Source organism: Phaseolus vulgaris, chromosome 1, assembly GCF_051622355.1.
Source record: "Phaseolus vulgaris cultivar YP4 chromosome 1, ASM5162235v1, whole genome shotgun sequence".
Lineage (NCBI taxonomy): Eukaryota > Viridiplantae > Streptophyta > Magnoliopsida > Fabales > Fabaceae > Phaseolus > Phaseolus vulgaris.
Genome location: NC_143498.1, coordinates 36593193 through 36614784, shown reverse-complemented (window position 1 = coordinate 36614784; position 21592 = coordinate 36593193). Strand labels below are relative to the sequence as shown.

Genomic DNA, 21592 nt, shown 5'->3' with positions numbered 1-21592 from the left:
TGTATTTTTTAAATCCTTTCAAAATTTCATTTCCACAATAATAATAAACATCAGTTTTTGTAATTTTTTTTATCTTTCATTTAATTATTATACAAAATACTTTAATAACAACACAATTATTTTCATATTATTTTACAAAACAAAAGTTACAGTAGCAACATGTTTTCACCATTTCATTATTGTTTATTCATTATCACAAAATAATATATTTTAATTAAATATTTTTAATTAATTATTTGGAATTTGTTTTGTATATAATATATCGGTTGGGTTTGATGAACCAACAACATCTGGAAGGTCATCCGATCGATCAGAACTAATACACTAAAGTAAAATAAGAAGATATGTGATAAATCAAATAATTCATTCAAGTTATATACATAAAATACGACCCATCAATAATATAACTATTACAAACTCTATAAATAAATATGTTATACGAGAATAAAATACGTTTTGTTTATTACATTAACCACAATTAAATACTTAATACTCACTTGAATATCGAAGAACCTTTTACAGATACACTCTCGACTTGAAAGTTGAAATTTGAACACCACAAGAATAAAAGAAAGAAAACATAATAATAATGGAGGGAAAAGATTCAATTGTCAAGCTGGTAGTAGATAGTGTCTAGACCTTTATATAAATAGACATGATAATTTCTTTCTTCAATATAAATATTAAAATTACACTTTTTATTTTTTTATTCATTTTATACTTTCTATTGTATTTTTAAATATTCCTAAATTTAATTCCAGCAATAATAATAAGAATAATAAACCTGAACATTTTTCTTTTAAATTTCCTTTTATTTTTATATTTTAAATTATCTACAAAAGCAAATTATATTTTCTATTACATAATTTTTTAATTTCATCCCAACCCTAAACCAAAAATATTTTTTCTTTTATTTTTTTCTATATTTTTTCCAATTTTCCTCTTTTACTAAAAGCAAGTAAAAAAATCTCGAATTTGGCCACTTGAAACCAAATTTCAGTGGGATTCTGACGGCGAAATAGAAAAGAGAGGTAAAAATTTGGCTCCTCAATCTGCTGCAATAAAAGAGAGTTTCCTAATGTTTTTTTTAAGAAATAAACCACGGTTTTGATGATAAAATTGATTAAATTTTAAGGTAAGGATAAGTGGATAACTCACCTTTTTATTCAATTATATTACAACTCTCAATAATATTATTTTAATATTTTTTATATTATTTAATTTTAAAAATATTTTTTATTATATATATTTATTGTTAAATTCATGAATATATATAATTTTAAGAATTTTAAAATATATTTTCCAAAATTTATTAGTTTACCATACTTGAAAGATTAAATAAAGCATGTATTAAATACTGGTGTGTGGGTTTTATTAAAGGGAAATGGTTAAAAAAAGTTGGATGAGGGATAAGTGCCCTAGGTAAAAATCTTCACAACTTTAACCAAAACAAATTTGCGATTGTGTAAAGCTTCATAGGACCGAGGTGTGCCCTCCCTCGGCTAACCGGTGTTAGATGCGGATATAAGCGAGAGACCCGCCGTTGTTTCTTGTTTTTGTCGTTTTGCTCTGAAACTGCTTATCCGAGACACCAGAAAGAGAAGAGAAAGAGGAAATTGGGTTGAGTTCAGAGAAGAAGATGATGGAGGTGTCGGTGGGTGGCAGCAGCGTCTCTGAGCTGAGTCCGGACGAGGAGAGGATCATGATCAAAGACATTGCTCTCGCTGCCCAAGCTAACAGCAAAGAAGGAGACACCTTCTTCTTGATCACCCAGAGGTTCTTCCTTCTTCTTTCCCTCACTTTTGCAACTGGGTACCCTAAATCACATCCAAAGTTCACACCTTTTCTGTTTTTTCTTAGATTATGCCAACGTTTCCTTCTCTTGGCAAAGTGGTAATGCCCACAATTTTCTAGATCTTCCTCTTTCCATGCCCTCGATTTTCTGACCTGATGTCTCTCTATATAGTAGTCATTGGAGTGGAATTTTTGGGAGGTACGGGATGGATTTTAAGTGAATATTGCAATAATCTTATAACGCTTGTGAAATTAGGGGGTGTTGGGTCCAGAAGTTGTTTGCTGCGGATTGTGCAGCAAAGACTTCTTCGAATCCCTTGGTTGCATTGTTGCCTTGACTTGCATTTTATCGTTGTAATTTAAACTTCAAGGACTAGGTTTTTATTCAGTTCAGTAAGTTGTTAAACTTTCTTGTTTTCTTTTCTAAAGGTGTGTCTGGGGCGGGGATGTTCTGTTGTTGGTGTGTATGAGTATGACATACTGCAGGAATGATAAATATTGCACTCTTCCGCAAAATATTGGCGTTACTCTTAGTGCCTATACTCCAAGTGATAAGAAACTGATTCAATGTATGAGCCTTTCATACCAATGTTTCCCTAGAACTGGAAACAATTTGTTCCTAAGAAAAGGCGCTACTGATTTAAAAGCAATAAAGTTGAGCCGCTGTTCCAAAGTTGATTTGCACGTAACAGACGTCTTAGGACAAAGAGATGTGTGTGATAAAAATAAAAATTTTAGTCCCTTTCTTCATGACTGTTGGTGGAAACCCGAAGAGACAGTTTTTTTATTTTCTTTTAATCTGTGTCAATAACCTTGAAGCAGAAATGCTTTGTAGTTTGTACTTTAATCTTCATTTTGTGGCTATAGACTGACTGGCCTAGTTTGAATGAATACCTCCACACACATGTAATTGCACAGAATTAGAAGGAAGTTGTTTCTGATAGTTTTTATGCAGATGGTGGCAATATTGGATTGAATATGTGAACCAAGACCAATCAAACACTTCATATGATGGATCTTCCTTTTCAGAACATGATTTGGCCAATTCAAGTGCGTTAAAGAGGCCAGCTGGTATTGATAATTCTGATTTGATAGATGATGCTGTGTCAGAGGACTCTGGTATGGGTATTGAGATTCATGATACTCTTCTAGAAGGCCGTGACTACGTGTTACTTCCCCAAGAAGTTTGGGATCAATTATTTAGATGGTGAGATTGTTTACTTGTCACATTGGTCATGTATGGTTATTCTAAAATGTGATAAGTGCCATATTGTATTTATGATTCTCTTTTTGAATTTCTTGAATTTCATGGTTTTTGAAGTTTATAAATTGACACAAACTCCTAAATGACTAATCCCTTAACTGCGCTTTAATGAGGTGCCTAATGAGGTGCCTGACATTTCCCCCCATTCTTGACTAGGTATGGTGGTGGACCTACATTGGCAAGGAAAGTTATTAGTTCAGGTTTCTCCCAGACTGAATTGGCAGTAGAGGTGTATCCTTTGCGGCTTCAATTACTTATGTTGCCAAAAAATGACCGTTTTGCTATAAGAATAAGCAAGAAGGTATGATGTGATAAAGTATTGAGTCATGATATCTGATAAATATATCTTTAGCATCCTTGTCAATCCTTTGCTAGTAAAATTCAGGTTATACATGCTATATCTACCTTAAGAGTTGAGATATTTTGAGCAGGAAACCATTGGACAGCTTCATAGAAAAGCTTGTGAAATATTTGATCTTCAGCCAGACCAAGTAAAAACTTCATAGTTCCTTGTATTCTAATTTTTTGAATTTATTTCTTTTATATTCAGCAAGTAGTGAAAAATAGCTACCTCTATTATAGGTGTGTATTTGGGATTACTATTCCCGTCGGAAGCATGCTTTGATGAATGACATGGACAGAACTCTCGATGATGCTAATTTACAAATGGACCAAGATGTGAGTTCACTAAGTTTTATATTGGAGTGTTCCTCTTTCTCATGCTTAAACATTTCAATTTATCACTCCTGTTTTTCATTTGACTATTGAAGACATTCATGCAGATTCTTGTTGAGGTCATCAACAATTCAAACAACACAAGTTTTGCTCAAGAAAACGGTTCTGGATTGAGAGAAGCGAATTTTGCTCTAGTGGAGCCCCCGAAGTCGAGCTTATCAATTGCCGGTGGCTTATCTGCTAGCAAAGGTGCATCTAGAGGCTACAACACAGACCTTTCTTCATCTCTGAACCTAAATTCTCCGGTTAGAGACATGGAAAACCCTCATGGAACCAGTGGTGTCACCACAAGAGGTTCATTTGGTGGTCTAACTGGGTTGCTGAATCTTGGCAATACCTGTTACATGAATAGTGCGATACAATGCCTTGTTCATACTCCGGAATTTGCTAGATACTTCAGGGAAGACTATCATCGAGAGATAAATTGGCAAAATCCATTGGGCATGGTTGTAAGTATCATCTAAAAAGCTGTAAGCATGAACTTGTTTCCTCTTCTTTATGTAACTTTATTGGGGATACTTAGAATAAGAATTTGGTTTAGAGGTAAAAGGTTATTTGTAGAATTTGTTATGCATATATGTGTTTGTGTTTGTTTGTTCTAATACACCCATAAATCCTACATCGCTTAAGAGTTTAGGTCAAAGGTAACTTTTATACACCTTTCTCTCTTAATGAACTCGAGGTCAGAATGTTGACGGTGTTCTTGGGCAACAAAACGGAGGGGCCACTCCTGTTCTTAGACCTCCATTGGGGGCTTATTCTAATACACCCACAAATCCCACATTGTTAAAGAGTCGAGATCAATGGTGGTAACTTATATAAACTTTCTTCTTTTAACTCAAGAGATTTTTAAGTACAAAATATTGATGGAGGCATTAAACTCCAAAACAATACTTTAGATGTGGTGATTGACTCTAATAATGCTATCTCAATGAACTTCAGGTCAGAACCATATATATGTATATTATTGGAAAGGTTCCTTAATTGCATCCTTGACTGGGATTGCTTTAATTATAACCTCAAGGGTGGTGTTAAGTGCCATATTGACTAAAGACTCCACTTTAATAGAGTTTATAAAGTTTAGATAATCTTAATTTCACTAGTCAATTTTGTGGGCTATTATTCAGCTCCTTAATTCAAATTCTGAGATTGTCTTAGAGTCTAGATTAGATTTGTTGTAGGGTTACTTGCATTTGCTATGCTCTAGGTTGGGAGGCCTTGGGCTTGGGCAGAAATGTTTGAAAGTTGCTTTAGTTCACCCATAGCTAGTCTTACGTGCAGCGTCAAAGCATGTGAATCCCTCACCTTACAAGTTAATTTTGTTGGGTTGAGTTAGTCCTTTAGCCAAAATTCATACATATAATATTTGGCTTTAGGGTGAAGGAACATTAATGATTTTATATTTAAAATGCTTGTTCACTTTAGAGTTCTTTGGGTTTCAGGTGTTGATAATGTATACACTCTCTTATTTATACTTAATTTCAACCTATCTATGTAGAAGAGTGGGGGCCATATGGATTGGTGTTAGAATCCTGCGTTTAGGCCTAAGCCCATAAAATTGGCAAACTGAATTTGTTGCAATTGCTGATGTGGCTTTTAGTTAGAGGAGAAGAGATAAATATAGGGAGAGGACATGGAAAGCGACGCTCAGGAAGTATTTTCTCTATAAGAGTCTTTAGTAGTATGTTTGGATGAAGAACTTTTATAGGGTAATTCACTTTAATAGAGAATTTAAAATACTCCATGACAGAATATGTTGTTCGGATAAAGAATTTTTAAAAGATATTGAAATTATAGAAATTTACAAGAGTAATTTGATTACTTAAAATTATAGAATTTTAAATTCTATATAAAAAGTGAGAATTTGAAATTCTTTATACTCTCTCATCTCTCACATCTATGTCTCTTATTTTCATATTTTATCCTCAACTTGGTTGAAGCAGGGACGTGGTCACCTTCAATGTGGATGTTGTTGTCTCAGCCTAGGTCGGGGCATCATCAGCTCACCATTGTTTTTTCAAAATGATGTCAACAAGGGTTTCTTTTAAGCTGAAATCAATCCTGGTTATTTTTTGGCCGGCATTGTCAAGGTTGTTTTTCAAGCCGAAGTCAGTTGTTATTTTTCTAATGTCAACTGAGGAAGCTTTTGACCAATGTTAGTCAAGGGTGTTTTCAATAGACATTATTCGAAAAGCAGACCAAAAAATAAACTCGGTAAATGATGTTCTAAAAATAACCTTTTCTGATATCATCCAAAATAATTAGGGTTGATATCAATAAAAATAATCTCAACCAATGACAATTAAGATAAACCTTAGTTGGATTTTTTTTAAGAAACTTTGTCCAAAATAAATCTAGACAAAATTGATTGAGAAATATTGCCAATTGATGTTTATGAATTATTAAATATTGTTTAATGTTAAAATATTTTTTTTTGTATTTGGTGGTAATTGAAATAATCTATATAAACAATACAATTAAAATGCAATAAATTGAAATTGCTCTTTCTAAACCAAACATTTGAAAAATGAAACAATTTGAATTCAAATTGTATTTTGATTTCCTTGAAATTGTGAAATTCTGGATTCAAATACATGGTAAGGGTTGGGTAGAGAGAATTTATGTCATATTTGAAGAGCTTTTCTCTAGGATTATAAGGGGCTCCACTGTAATATTTTTTGAGTTATTATTTTGGGTTATATTTCATGTTATTTTGAAATGAAGGATATTTGACTTGTAGTCTATGGTAGCATATATGAAAATAATGATCTCCATTGATACCATTTAGAAGAGAGTAATTATCTTGGGTTGTATATGTGACAAGACACCTATTTGACTTGTATAAGTGACAAGAAAATGCTTTTTTTATTCTATTGTTCTGTTATTCATTGAGGCTATTATTTTGGGTTATATTTCATGTTATTTTGAAATGAAGAATATTTGACTTGTAGTCTATGGTAACATATATGAAAATATGGTCTTTGTTGATGCAGTTATTATTTTGGGTTGTCTTCATATTGCTTGAATGCCTACGATAGGATTGAACTTTTTGTGCATGACTGTTCCATCCTTCAATGACTAGGTTTGTTTAGGAAATGATTTTTAGTCTACCTTATGGTAATGTGTTATGTTTATTAAGTATTGGTCTAAAAGAAAGTTTTCACTGTGTAGGGTGAACTAGCCCTAGCATTTGGTGAGTTGCTTCGAAAGCTATGGGCTCCTGGACGAACCCCAATTGCTCCTCGGCCCTTTAAAACCAAGCTTGTTCGCTTTGCGCCTCAGTTCAGTGGACACAATCAACATGATTCTCAGGTTTGCTCGATGACTGAAATTTTGCCCTCCAATTTCTGTGATGTAGTCTGTGGTAATGTTTATTTTATTATTTTTTAGGAGCTTTTAGCATTTCTTCTGGATGGTCTTCATGAAGACTTGAATCGAGTAAAGCACAAACCATATATAAAGTCTCGAGATGCTGATGGCAGACCTGATGAAGAAGTGGCTGATGAATATTGGGCAAATCATATTTCTCGTAATGATTCCATAATTGTTGATGTATGCCAGGTAACGCAAATGAGTAATCAGTAGATTTTAACTTGCATGGTTAACTGGAAATGCTGCATAGAATGCCATGTAATAAATATTAATATAAATCATTCAGTCTGTCTAAATATGATTTTTAACTGAATTTTTTTGTTTCTTTGTAATCAAGATAATTCAACATGTGTGTCTGCCCGCACATGCAAGCAGTGTTACAATCACCATGTTGCTAAATTAGATTTTCATTCAATTGGTAAATATCTTGTATCCCGAGACTGATTGTTGGCTGCTTGAATATTTGCTTACAGCTAATCTGAATCCTGCATATGGATCCTCTCATGCCACTCAATCCTATATCAACCCTTTTTGTAACTGTATCTTTGTCACTTCTAGATATAATTTCAGGTCTCATATTCTATCCATTCAGATAATCTTTCTTAGTATTCTGAAAATTTGGTGCGTTAGTGTCTACATATCAACATTTTAGAAACTTTTCATGATTCTGTCAACTAACTTTTTAAGTTAAATACAATCATACCCTCACAAACTCAATATTTTCCTTTGCATTTCACCTTTTCTTATGTCTGATTCATTCAGCTTCTAATGTTTATTAGTTGCTACAATGAGTTATAAACTGCCTTGATCCTAAAGTAGCATAATTAGGATCTGTTGGGGACTATTATTTACTATTTGAAAGATTTTGTGTTGTAGATATTCTGAAAGAATGTTTATCTTTTTTTCTTGGTAAGAAGTGAAAATACTGGTTAGAAATGCAGGATTACCAAATTGAATTCTGGGTCCTCTCAAAAACTTAGTTAAAATGTCTGCAAGTTGGTATTGGAACTTCATCTGTTGAAATTCACAAATTGGAGTTGTTAGATCCCCATAAGTTCACATGTACCTGATGCCATATCCCTATATTCAACTTTTGTACTAAATTGGGCAACAACATTTTGTTTCTTACTTTTCCCGGAATAATATTTCCTCTTATGGATACAAAATATTCCTTAGTAGAGTGTTTGTTCATAGGACCTCTTGCTCAATCAACATCATAATATCCATAAACTTAGGTACTTTCTTTATCTTCATACGACAATCCTTGTCCATGTGCCTTTTTTACGTATCTAAAAATGCATATCACAACATTCCAATGATCAAAATGAGGAGCCTATATCAATTGACTAACAATTCGAATTGCAAAAGAGAGGCCTGGCTTAGTAATGGTGAGATAAATGAGTTTCTTGACACTTGAGAATAATACAAAGGAATTAGGATTTTAGAGAATGAACTTCCCTCTCTTACAATCTCATTCTTTTACACAAAAGGGTATAAATGTTTTCATCCTCCTTCCAAAAAATTGTCAAGAGATACAACCTTCAATGAGCAAGTTAGCTATTTTAATCATCTTCATCTTCAGGGGAGAGTTTAATAGAGGAAGATGATGAGCCTTTTATATTCCCAAATCTATTTTTTTGGATCAAAAAATAAGGTTCACAAGAGCAATCCCATTGAAACTGAAGCAGAGAGGGAGAGAGTAGAGGTGGATCAAAATCCTAAATCTTCAGGTCAAAATTCTGAATATGTAGGACCACATATTAAACCATGTGATGGAACAAAGTTTGAGAAAAATCTGGTGTATACCAGAAGATGAAAGGTCATTCCAGGATCTACTCGTGTTCAAGAGTTCAACCCTATTCATTACGTGAGGTAAATGTGTCTTGACCCTATAAATCTTAATTCTACTAATTGTGATGATCTTACTAGTAATGAACTCCTTTCTTTAGAACCTATTGATTGGTAGACTAGAATATAGATCTCCCAATTTCTCTTAGAAAAGGAACTAGAGCCACTAAACCACCTTAATCTTTAGCAAATTATCTATCCTTTGAAAAATTCTCACCTACCCATAGAACCTTTCTCACAAGCCTAAATACCACAACCATACCATTTTCTGTATGAGGCATTAATTGTCAAAAAATGGAAACAAGCCATGAATTTGGAAATGGAGGCATTGGAGAAGGACAATACTTGGAAACTAGTCAACCCTACCACCTGGAAAAACACCTGTTGGGTGCAAGTGGGTTTACACAGTCAAATACAAGGCTGATGGGACTATTGAGAGGTATAAGGCCAGGCTGGTGCCTAAAAGATTCTTTCAAACTTATGGAGTGGATTACTTGGAGACCTTTGCACCAGTTGCAAAAATGAACACGGTTAGAGTAATTTTTGTCTTTGGCAGCAAACCATGATTGGAACTTGCATCAATTTGATGTGAAAAATGCATTTTGGCATGGAGATCTTAAAGAAGATCTATATACATGAAAGTACCACCTGGGTATATAGAATAGACCAAGGTCAACACATTTTGCAAGCTAAGAAAAACACTATATGGTTTAAACAGTCGCCTAGAGCATGGTTTGGGAGGTTCACCAAAGTCATGATGAGCCTTAAATACAAACAAAGTCAAGGGGATCACACTTTGTTTATCAAGAATTCTGATTCAGGGAGAGTAACGGTTCTATTGGCCTATGTGATTGATATTATTGTTGCTGTAAATGATGAAAAGGAGCAATGAAGGTTGAGTCAATGTCTTGCCGAAGAATTTAAAATCAAGACTCCAGGAAAGTTGAACTATTTTCTGGGAATTGAAGTTGCTCGTTCCAAGAAAGGGATATATTGTGATAATAAATTTGCAATCAACATAACTCAACCCAGTGCAACATGATATAACAAAACATATTCAAGTTGACAGATTTTATCAAAGAAAAGCTTGACAATGACATGATTTGCACTCCATGTGTCTACTCAAGGACAGCTTGCAGACATACTTACCATGGTGCTGAACAGAAGTAACTTTTGAAAGAATTATATTCAAGTTGGGAATGGAGACCACTTATTCACCAACATGAGGGGGAGTGTCAATATATTTTAGAAAGTTTCAGATTTGATTGCTATTGTTTTTTAATTCTATATATTGGTTGTATCTTGTTTTTATTACTAGCATATCAATCCCACAATCACAGGGATTTGTTTCTTAGAATAGGCTGTACTGTTTCCAAATTTATCCAATTAATGTATGTATATATATATATATATATATATATATATATATATATATATATATATATATATAAGATGTAAGTAATGAGACTGAATAAGAGAAAAATTATTTTCTTCTAAACTTTGAGAAGTTCTCTTGTACCTATAAATTTTCAATGATGCTAATATTTGTCCATAATATCAACTTTACTTTCCTGATTATCCCTTTGTAATTGTTTATGCATGATATACATTTACATTTTATGTCGTTCCTGATGAAGTTCACTAACTTGGATATGTTTCTGATAATTCATTTTACAGGGACAATACAAGTCAACTTTGGTTTGTCCAGTTTGCAATAAAGTCTCTGTCACATTTGATCCATTCATGTACCTTTCCCTGCCACTCCAATCCTCCACTGCCAGTAGAACCATGACAGTGACAGTCTTTTCTTGTGATGGGGCTGCCCTTCCATCTCCTTGTACAGTAACTGTCCCTAAGCAGGGCCGAATCAAAGATCTCGTCCAGGCACTTAGCAATGCCTGCTCATTGAAGCACAATGAGAGGCTATTGCTTGTGGAGGTAGGCACCATACTAGAATAGAAGTTAAATATATTTATTGGAATTATTGCATATATTTTATTCTAATTGAGTGTGTGATATTGATGTGCTATTAACAGATACGAAGCCATTTGATCCATAGATATTTGGAAGATCCTGTTCATTTGTCTACTATTAAAGATGATGAGCGCCTTGCTGCTTACAAAATTCCAAAGATAGACAAGAACACAAAGTATCTCCAGTTGATACATCGCCGAAGAGAGCAGTATGTGATTTTTAAATTTACATGATATGCTTACAGTTGTTATATTTGCCAAAGAATTGAATTTGCTTTGTCATATTAGTACCTGTAATGATGCTTATTTTTGTCTCCTTATAACTTATCTTTTACTATTTTTGGGATTTGGGAACACAGTGTCATGGTTAATAATCACAATGCGGTATTTTGACTATTAGGCAGTGCTGATTCGATTTGATCTTATCTATTTGGTGTGGATCCATTAATATTTAAGTAGCAGTTGCTTGGCCATGGTATCATATGCCATGTGGGCCTTAAAACATCAAATTGGGCACAATTTTCTACGTTGTTTGTTACTCTGCTTTCTGACATTGCTTGTAATTTTCTTAGGAGTAGTGACTCACACGTCATATCAGGATGGAAACCATACGGAACACCTATTGTTTCTTTGATTTCATGTGATGATACAGTCACAAGAGGTGATATACAAGTAATAGTTAATCGTATTCTTTCCCCTCTGCTAAGGAGAGGTGGTAATGTAGAACAAGCTACTACTTCTGAAGCAAGCATCCCAAAAGCAGCACCTGATGAATGCAGTCTTACTAATGATGATGCATATGCTGGCAACATGGTGTCAAATTCATTAAATAAAGAATTTACCAATTCAAAGGCACCATCAATGCCAACGTTACCTCTTCTCTTGGTAGGTGATAACAATGCTTGCATTGATCTTTCAATGGGCGAGGAGAAAGTGGTTAAACTGCCTCAGTCATCCCCAAAAGTTTTAGTGTATATTGATTGGTCTCAGAAGCTTCTGGAGAAGTATGATACTCATCCAATTGAGAGTTTGCCTGAAGTTTTAAAATATGGGCCTGTAACCAAGAAAGCTCGTACTGAACCTCTCTCCTTGTACACCTGCTTGGAAGCTTTTCTGCGCGAAGAACCTCTGGTGCCTGAAGATATGTGGTTAGTTCATCATGCAGCTCATTTTATTCTTTCTTCATATCTTTCTTAATCTTGTCTAGCAAGCATTGAAATGGAATATAATTAATAGTTGTCTGCTAGATCTGTTAATAACCTGTTTCCTAAAAGGATGACTACTTTGTACAATAAAAGAATCTAACTGAAGAGAATGAAACTGTTTGAGATCCTACATAGACTAGAGATATGACGGAATTATTTGTAGGTGCAAACCTTATCTTACAAGTCAATTTTGTGTGGTTGAATTACGCTTAAAATTTACTTTCTAAAATGATATCAAAGTTTATGAAAGCCTATCCTATTAAAGTTTGTTGCTCCTATTGTGCCACTTGATATTGGGCCTTCTCTATTTTCACGCTTGAGATGTTCAGTCCTTGGCATGAGGGGATGTGTTGGAGATCGTATATTGACTAAAGTTATAATCAAATTATAATATATAAGTGAGTGTGTTACACTTATAATCTACTTTCTAAGAGAAACAATTGGTTTTGACTAGTAACATGCTTCTTATTTGAAGGGTTATTTGTATTGGATTAAGAGTAAATGCAAATATTTATGATCAATGACATTGAATTTTCTAGCATGAGGTGCCACTGTCCTTTATATGGTCACCCCGCGGAGCAGTTAACCTAGATTATCTTTGAGGAATTCTGATCTAGGTGTTTTCATTGAGCTATGTGTGGGTTAGCTTCTAATATTTTTAAGTTATTATGGCTTTAGATCTGAAATTGTGTTACATTTATTTTGGAATTGGACTTTGAACTTCATTAAGTGCTTTATGCAAATACAATATTTTGTCCAAATGGAATTTTCTGCATCCTGATTTATAGATTGTCTGATTTTTTTGATGGTTTTTGAATATATGCTTGTTAAGACTTAAGTATGCATGGCAAACAACACGCTAAGTGTTGTGTCAACTGCCGACCAATTACTACCATAACTTAATGCAAGAATAAATTTGAAAGTGAAAATTCTAAAGAACAAATGACAAGGCAATTAAAAAGTAAATGCAAAGACATAACCATTCCTAGTTTTGAGAGGGGAATCAATGATAAGAAGTAATGATCACCATGTGAGTTGATGTTCTCTTTGGTCTTCTCTAAGCTTTAAATTGTAAAATTTAATAGCAAAACAACCCATAATTTTGCTAAAAAATGCTTATTGAAATAACTCAGCCTCAAAAATTTCTAATTTCCAAAGACAATTTAACTAGAAAGCAAACATGAATAAATATTTAAGTATGCTCAAAACCTTTGTCCACATCTGAGAAGCCCAAGGACTTCAACATTTATGGATGAAACGAGGCTGTAACTATGGGTTATCAAAGCTCTGTTTCTCTCTTTTTTTACATTGTGTTAGCAATCACACTTTATTACTTCCATACTTAGCAGATTATTATTGAAGTATATAACAAAAATATCCCTGAATCATAGGGATCTGATTACATAATTGTTGTTATTGTATTTCCCAAATTAGTCTTCCAATCTAGTATATATGTGTGATGTATTCTTAGCAATAAAATCATTCTATTCTATCCTAATATTTTGAGATATTAGAGCATTCAAATCCTGAGAGCAGCCTCTGACTGCGCATCTAAAACCCTAGACGACAACCTTCATTGTTGTCGATCATCTCTTTAGAGGTAGGTTTAATTGTTGTTCTGATTTATGTTGTTATTCCTTGCACTTAGCCTTGCTGCAGCCATGGTGGATTCAGTTCACTAAACAACTGAAATAGGGGATATTAAATCCCAAACTCATGGAGAGCTTTAGATCTAAAACCCTAGACTACAACCTTTATTGTTGTCTATTAGATCTAAAACCCTAGACCACAACCTTCATTGTTGTCGATCATCTCTTTAGAGGTAGCCTTAATTGCTGTTGCGATTGTCATTCCTTGCACTTAGCCTTTCTGCAGCCATGGTGGATTCAGTTCTCCAAACAACTGAAATCAGGGATAATAAATCCCAAACTCATGGAGAGCTTTAGAATCTTAACACTGTATACAGATTGAATGGTAAAAATTACTTGAAATGGTCTTAGCTTGTTTGTACTACTTTAAAAGGTAAAAGGAAAGTTGACCACATGAATGATGATGCCCCTCACAAGGAAGATGCCAAATTTGCAAAATGGGAAGAAGAGGATTCTATGATCATGGTGTGGCTATCGAACTCAATGATCCTAGAGATAGGTGACAGTTGTATGTTTCTTAATTTTGCAAAATAGATCTAGAAAGCTATAGAGTAGAGGTACTCTAAAGCTAAAGATGTTGCCTAAATATATTAGGTGAAGGTGAAGACTATGGCTGCAAAACAAGGAAACAAGACTGTTACAGAGTATGCCAATCAATTGAAATCATTGTGGAGGAGTTAGACCATTACAAGGTCATAATTTCCAAATGCTCAGTAGATTCAACAATGCTCAAAGAATATGTTAAGCAGGATAGAATTTTCCAAAGAATTTTTGGTGGGATTTAAGTCTAATTTTGATCAAGTGAGACTTCAGATTCTCGTAAAAGAAAAATTTCCAAGAATTAGTGAAGCAGTGGCTATGGTCAGAATTGAAGAAAGTAGAAGGGGAATAAATGCTAGAAACTCGATTTGTGGAAAACTTAGCTATGATAGCTAGAGGGGCCTCGACCAAGATGGTAAACTAGAAAAGGGGGGAATAACCAATATGGAGAACAAAGGTGAAGGAGTGCAATGTACATATTGCAACAAACCTCATCACTCATGAAAAATGTTGTAAGGCATGGAAAGCCACCTAGCCTAGATTGGGCTCACTAGAACTTTGACAAGGAGTGGGGAAAGAAAGGAGACAACATAAGAAAGGGAGGATAGAAACACATTGATGATGAAACTAAGGAAGAAAACAAATAAGATCTAATTGAACTCAATTAAGATGAAATAGAGAAAATGAGATTATTCCTCAACAAATTGGATAAACCAACATGTACTTATTCTTTAGCATATTTAGGTATGTGTGGAAAGATTCCTTTTGCAGTTAGTAATAAAATGAACACTTCTCCCTTCTATTCATATGATGTGCGGGGTCCCTCAAACATCCCAAATGTATCTTTTGCGCATTGGTTCATTATCTTCATATGTGATTATACTAGGTTTACATGGATGTTCCTTCTAAAACAAAAATTCAAAGTCAACTCTGTTGTTCAATGTTTTTTCCCAATGATAAAAAATCAGTTCGGTGTTAACATTTAGATTATTAGATCTAATAATGTCAAAGCTTATTTTAATCATGGGCTTAATTTCTTTTGTAGTAAGGAAGGTATCTGCTGGTGTTGAGGAATAAAAGGTAGACATCAAAATAAAAGGAATAAAATACTGTAAAATAGAAAAATATATTAAGTGAAACAAAACAGAGCAAGATAACCATTATTTTTGCTAACAATTACATTTATAATGCTTACCGGAACTGACTCTTAAATGCTTTGGCCTAAAGTTTAGGAACAGTTATTTAGAAAGATTTATTCAACCATTGAAACAGAAAAAACAAATAAAAACTATAGTTACAAAAAACAAAATATCTAACACTCCTCCTTGATTTTTGAACTGCAAACTCCAATCTAATGTCTTAAGAACTCAAACATGCTAGCTGGAAGTGGCTTGGTAAACAAATCTGCAACCTGGTTTTCAGTTTTGCAATAAACAAGAACAAAAACTCCATATTTCTTATCTCACTTGCTTATATATATGTATATTTTTATTTTTATTTATTTTTATTTTTTTAAGAAATAAAAATCTCATCCTCGCATTGCTTAATCTCCATTCAACAACTTTGGATTTGACGAAGTGTAGATTCTGAAAGACTTTTGTCAAAGCCTAAACTGAGAAGATAATCATCTATTCGACTATACCTTGATTTGGGAGCCTGTTTTAAGTCGTAAAGAGCTTTAGACAGCCTATAAACTTTGTCTTCTTTTCCTTCCATAATGAAACCTTTATAAATTTTCTCTTCAAGAAATCCATTTAGGAATGTTGACTTGACATCCATTTGATGTACCTTTCTATCTCGAGGTATGCCAACAAGCTCCCAAGTTTTGTTCTTCTCAATCATATACAACTCCTCCTCCATTGCCTTTTTCCACTTTGGGTCATTGATAATTGGTGGAACATCTTCCATTTCAGATTTTTGCATCTTGAGAAACCCTTGACCAAGTCCATTGTGCCGTAACTCAGTAGTATTTTTCTTTGTTGAAAATACTGTCTTCTCCTCCTAAAATGGATCTAATGAGAAACTTTTACCTTCATCAAACAGTGGTTATCTTCAAGAAACACCTTGAATCTTTTTTGTAGCAACTGACCAACACTCAATAAATTTTGGTTTATGTTAGGTACATATAACACATCAATAATGATTTTAGTACCTGAATGTGTTGCTACAACAATGGTTCCTATTCCTTTTACTAGAATGTGACCCCATGGCCTATCTTGACCCTTGAAATTTTTGAAGGCTTCAACTCTTTGAAAGGTTCTTTGTCATAAGTCATGATTTGTGCATCCACTATCAATTAGCCAAGATGCACTTGAAATATTGTTGGAGAAACAAGTTGCATCGAAAAGTTCATCCTCCTCATTTGCAATTTGAGCATCTACATCTTGTTGCTCACTTTGGTTTCTACAAATGATTGCTTCATGCCTAAGTTGATTGCACTTGCTGCACTTAGCATCAAGTCTTCTCCAACACTTAAACGGTGGATGACCCAACTTGTTGCAATGCTTACAAGGAGGATAATTTCTTTTTGGAACTTTCTCTTTGGCTCTTGTTATTTTATGTAACAACTTCTCCATTTTCTTGCTGGTTATGCTTGTTCTTGCTGCCTTTGTTTCTCCAACCACCTTCATGTTTGGCTGGTAAAGCTTCCTCAACAGTAACTGATTCCCTCATAGACCTTCTTTGCTCTTATGCTGAATAACTCTGCCAAGGTTATTTTGGACAAATCCTTGATGTTTTCCAAGGTAGTTATGGTAGCCTCAAATCTTTTCAGGAACAGTGACAACATTTTTTCAACAATACGGGAGTCTTTAAAATCAAACCCAAGCAATCTTTCTCTATTTGCAATGTTCGGAAGCCTTTTAGAATATTCGTAGATGGATTTTGTCTCCTTTATCTTCTGCAACTCGAAATCTCTAATGAGGTTCAACACTTGCATACTTTTAATTCGGTCATCGCCTTCATACTCTGTTTTGAGATAGTCTCATATGGCTTTGGCTGATTTGAGAGACATAATGTGTGTGAATATGGTGGGAGATACTCTTGCAAATAGGCATGCGTTTGCCTTTGATTTTTTCGTCTTCTACTCCTTTTGTGATTTCATTTGGGCCACAGTAGGGTTTGTTGGAAGGGACTGAATTTCATAGTCCTCTTCTATAGCTTGCCATAGATCCAATGCTTCTAGGTAGGTGTCCATACGAATTGCCCACATCGGATAGTTTTTTCCATCGAAGACTGGTGGTGCCATTGCTGAAAAATTTGACTCGCTTTCCATTGATGCACTCTAGTGTCCTCACAGATCCTTAAGAAGAAAGCTCTGATACCAATTGTTGGTGTTGAGGAATAAAAGGTAGACAGCAAAATAAAAGAAATAAAATACTGAAATAGAAAAATATATTAAGTGAAACAAAACAAAGCAAGATAACCATTATCTTTGCTAGCAATTATATTTATAATACTTGTAGTAACTGACTCTTAAATGTTTTTGCCTAAAGTATTTGCCTAAAGTTTAGGAACAGCTACTTTGAAAGATTTATTCAACAATTGAAACAGAAAAAACAAATAAAAACTACAGTTACAAAAAAAAATAAAAAATAAAAAATATCTAACCGTATTATTCATGAATCATTTTGTGTCAAAACACCCCAACAAAATGGAATTGCTGAAAGGAAAAATGGGCACTTATTTGACCAAACTCAGGGTCTTCTTTTTCTATGTAAGGTTCCTAAATCTTTTTGGAGGGAGGTTGCTCTTATGCCACATGTTATCTTCTAGCCTAAAAAAAGTCCTGTGGAAATTATGTCTTCTTTCTATCCAAATGTGACTGCATTAAATAAACTTGTTTCAAGAATATTTTGGTGTGTATCATTTGAGTTGAAAAAAAATAGATGAAATGTATTTCTGATGTATTTGATAAATGTGATTACAGTCTCTATTTATAGTCTCTATTTATAGACTGTTTTACAATCTAATTAAGTAAAGAAATAATAGGTAATGAAAGCCATACAAAATGAGTGTTTAAAGCTGTACAAATGAAATAAAATAAAATCACTAACAAATCTGTCCTAATAAATATAGAATGGAATCTGCACTTCATTACAGCATAATTCTCCTGATTATGCAACAATTTGTGCATGTCCATAGTGGTGCTAGTGGAAAACTTCTAGAGCTTTAAAATGTGTCTTTGTAGGATATTCATCCACACAAAGGATATAAATGCTATCACTTACCAACCAAAGAATTCTGTGTTTACAGAAGTCACTTTTTTTTTGAGTAACAAAGTTACTTTCACTTGGATCATCTTCAACGAAAGACTATAAAAAAGGAAAATGATTCTTCCCTACCACCTCTTGATTTAAGACTTTTGACAAAAAAACAAGGATTGAAAGGGAAACAAATTCTGAGAAAGAGGTTCAACCCACTGAACCCACTAAATCCACTAAAGATGGGGATGATGTAAGATTTGGGAAAATCTTATTTATACAAAGAAGATAGAGGCCATTCTAGATTTTGTCCATGTCCATGAATCTAATGCAATATTTGTAACCTCTAGTGAATCAATCTCTGATTTCTCAACTGCGTAAGAACCTGAATCCAATTTGAGACCAACCTATGAGGACCTAGATTCCAATTGCCCTTTAGGAAAGAGACTAGAAAAGGTACCACCAACCACGATACCCTTTAGCCAATTACCTATCCTTTCCTTTAAACACTTCTCACCTACTCAAAAAGCCTTCCTTACAAGCCTAAACACTACCACAACACCTACCTTCCTACCTGAGGCATTAACTGACCATGGACCTGGAAATGGAGGCACTAGAAAAGAGTAGTACTTGGGAATTGGTTACTCTACCAAATGGAAAAAAGCCATAGGATGCAAATGGGTATATATTATAAAATACAAGGCTTATGGGTCCATTGAAAGGTACAAGGCAAAGTTAGTTGCCAAGGGATTCACTCAAACTTATGGAGTGGATTACTTGGAACATTTGCTCAAGTTGCTAAAATGAATACAGTTAGGGTGATATCTGAAAGAGACTCTAAGCAAGGGAGTTTTGTTCAAACGAAATGAGAATGTAAATCTCAAAGTATATACAAATGCTAACTATCCTGTATCAATTGTGAATTGGAGATCGACTATTGGATATTGTATTTTACTAGGTGGGAATCTTGTAACTTGGAAGAGTAAAAAACAAGATTTGGTAGCAAGATCTACTGCTGAAATAGTGTTCAGGGCAGCAGCACAAGGGATCTATATAAAGTACTATGCCTGAGGATCAGCTTGGAAGACTAGAAAATAAAGTAGGATAAACCAATGAGACTTTATTTTAATAAAAAATCTGCTATTAGCATAGTGATAATTCGGTGCACATGATAGAATCAAACACATTGAAATTGACCAACATTTTATCAAAGAGAAATTAGACAATGGTCAAATCTGCATTCCATGTCTCCTCACAAGAAAGCCTTGCAGATCTTCTAATAAAAGGGCTGAATAGCACCAACTTTAAGAGGATTGTCCAAAGCTGGGAATGAAAAATACATACTCACTAGGTTGAGTGGGAATGCCAGCAATCACACTTTATTACTTCCATATTTAGCAGATTATAACTAAAGTATATAACGGAAATATCCTTGAATCAAAGATTACATATTTTCTGTTATTGTATTTCCTAAATTAGTTTTCCAATCTTGTATATACGTTTGATGTATTCTTAGCAATAAAATCATTATATTCTACCCTAATATTTGAGACGTTACATTCCTTGTGAAAGCATTTTAGCTGAGCAAGCTCCTCCTTAATATGTGAGCTATAATCTGCCTTTATAATCTGGTTCTCTTTTTAACCCAAAAAAAAAAACTACGGAAGAAAATCTGCACGAAACTTTAATCATAAAATCATTGGAACACCCAAACGAGACACTGTCTTTTAGCTCTATGTGTGCATTCTTTATTTGTATTCTTAGTGTTATATGTCTTCATGGCAATTTCAACCTTTAGAATAAAGGAATTTTCATACTAGTCTCTTTGTATTTCAGTTGTTCACATGCTTTTCGTGCTTGATCTTGTATTGCAACAAAATTCTGACGTCAAGCAAAAGTTTGTTACTGCTGCAGAAATAGCTCTTACTGAAAACATTTCTCTGTTTACATATATAAAAGTAATACTTTAATCGCAATGGCTATTGTTATATTTATCTGAATCTGATACAGGTACTGTCCTAAATGCAAAGAGAGACGACAAGCTAGCAAGAAGCTTGATTTGTGGAGGCTCCCAGAGGTTTTGGTAATTCATTTGAAGAGGTTTTCATACAGCAGGTCAATGAAGCATAAACTGGAGACTTTTGTTAACTTTCCCATCCATGATTTTGATTTAACTAATTACATAGCCAACAAAAACAACTCTCGCCGACAACTGTACGAACTGTATGCCCTTACAAATCATTATGGTAGTATGGGTAGCGGGCATTACACTGCACATATTAAGGTAAGTCAGAAATTTCAATCCATTGAAGTTGCTTTGATTTTTTGTCATTGGTTCAGCACCTAGAATACTCTTCCTTTCAGCAAGTGTTGCAGCCTGATTCATATTTTTCAAATGCAGCTTTTAGATGAGAACAGGTGGTACAATTTTGATGACAGCCACATAACTCTGATAAGTGAGGATGAGGTTAACACTGCTGCTGCCTATGTTCTATTTTACCGGAGGGTGAAGACGGAGGAGGCAGCCATTAGCAATGGAGCTTAGTCTTTCATGTTGGAAGTTTTATGTATAATATGAAGTAGATGTCATGCCTTGTTATTCCAGAAAAATTCTAGGTAAAGGTAGGTGAACAATTTCAAATGTATGTCTTAATTTAGGGATTTTATTTACTATATGAAAGGCACCAACCTGTTGATACAAGAGTGTATGTAGTCAATGAAATAATGATTGATGTACTTCTTTTGCTTCATTTATTTGCTTTGCTTTTTTGTGTTTCTTTTGGAAGAGGGGAAGTGGGAAGTTGAATTCTGGATACCCTTTGAATCCAGTAACAAGTGTTTAAGCTGTTCACCTGTTCAAAAACACTTGTAACTGTTGGTAGACAATTTCTTCCTACATCCCATGTTTCCTTCTCCATGTACCTTTATGGGAGTGTTACAAGAATGTATATTATCCATGGTTTAGATTTTGTTGTGGAATTTGGAATATATTTCGGATTTACAATTTTGA

At 34.1% G+C, this 21592-nt stretch overlaps 1 protein-coding gene across 2 annotated transcripts; it reads left to right on the top strand.

The window, feature by feature from the left end:
* Positions 1-1362: 1362 nt before the first annotated feature.
* Positions 1363-21332, top strand: UBP5 (ubiquitin-specific protease 5). 2 transcript variants are annotated; one of them, XR_016520729.1, is made up of 14 exons: positions 1380-1776; positions 2750-3001; positions 3215-3359; positions 3490-3549; positions 3641-3736; positions 3841-4242; positions 6965-7105; positions 7184-7354; positions 7639-7735; positions 10691-10951; positions 11050-11195; positions 11559-12134; positions 20593-20866; positions 20984-21332. XR_016520729.1 is itself a non-coding variant. In XM_068616362.1 (13 exons), exons 1-13 carry the CDS (start codon positions 1640-1642, stop codon positions 21125-21127), a joined length of 2805 nt encoding a protein of 934 aa, XP_068472463.1. In that variant the 5' UTR covers positions 1363-1639; the 3' UTR covers positions 21128-21332. The 2 variants fall into 2 exon arrangements, 1 of the variants encoding a protein (XP_068472463.1); XM_068616362.1 differs by lacking the exon at positions 7639-7735 and having other exon boundaries at positions 1363-1776.
* Positions 21333-21592: the final 260 nt, after the last annotated feature.

Coding starts and splice junctions, on each gene's coding strand:
- UBP5 (XM_068616362.1), top strand. CDS start 1,640: ATGATGGAGGTGTCGGTGGGTGGCAGCAGCGTCTCTGAGCTGAGTCCG. Junction 3,002..3,214: donor TGGGATCAATTATTTAGATG/GTGAGATTGTTT, acceptor ATTCTTGACTAG/GTATGGTGGTGGACCTACAT. Junction 3,360..3,489: donor CTATAAGAATAAGCAAGAAG/GTATGATGTGAT, acceptor TATTTTGAGCAG/GAAACCATTGGACAGCTTCA.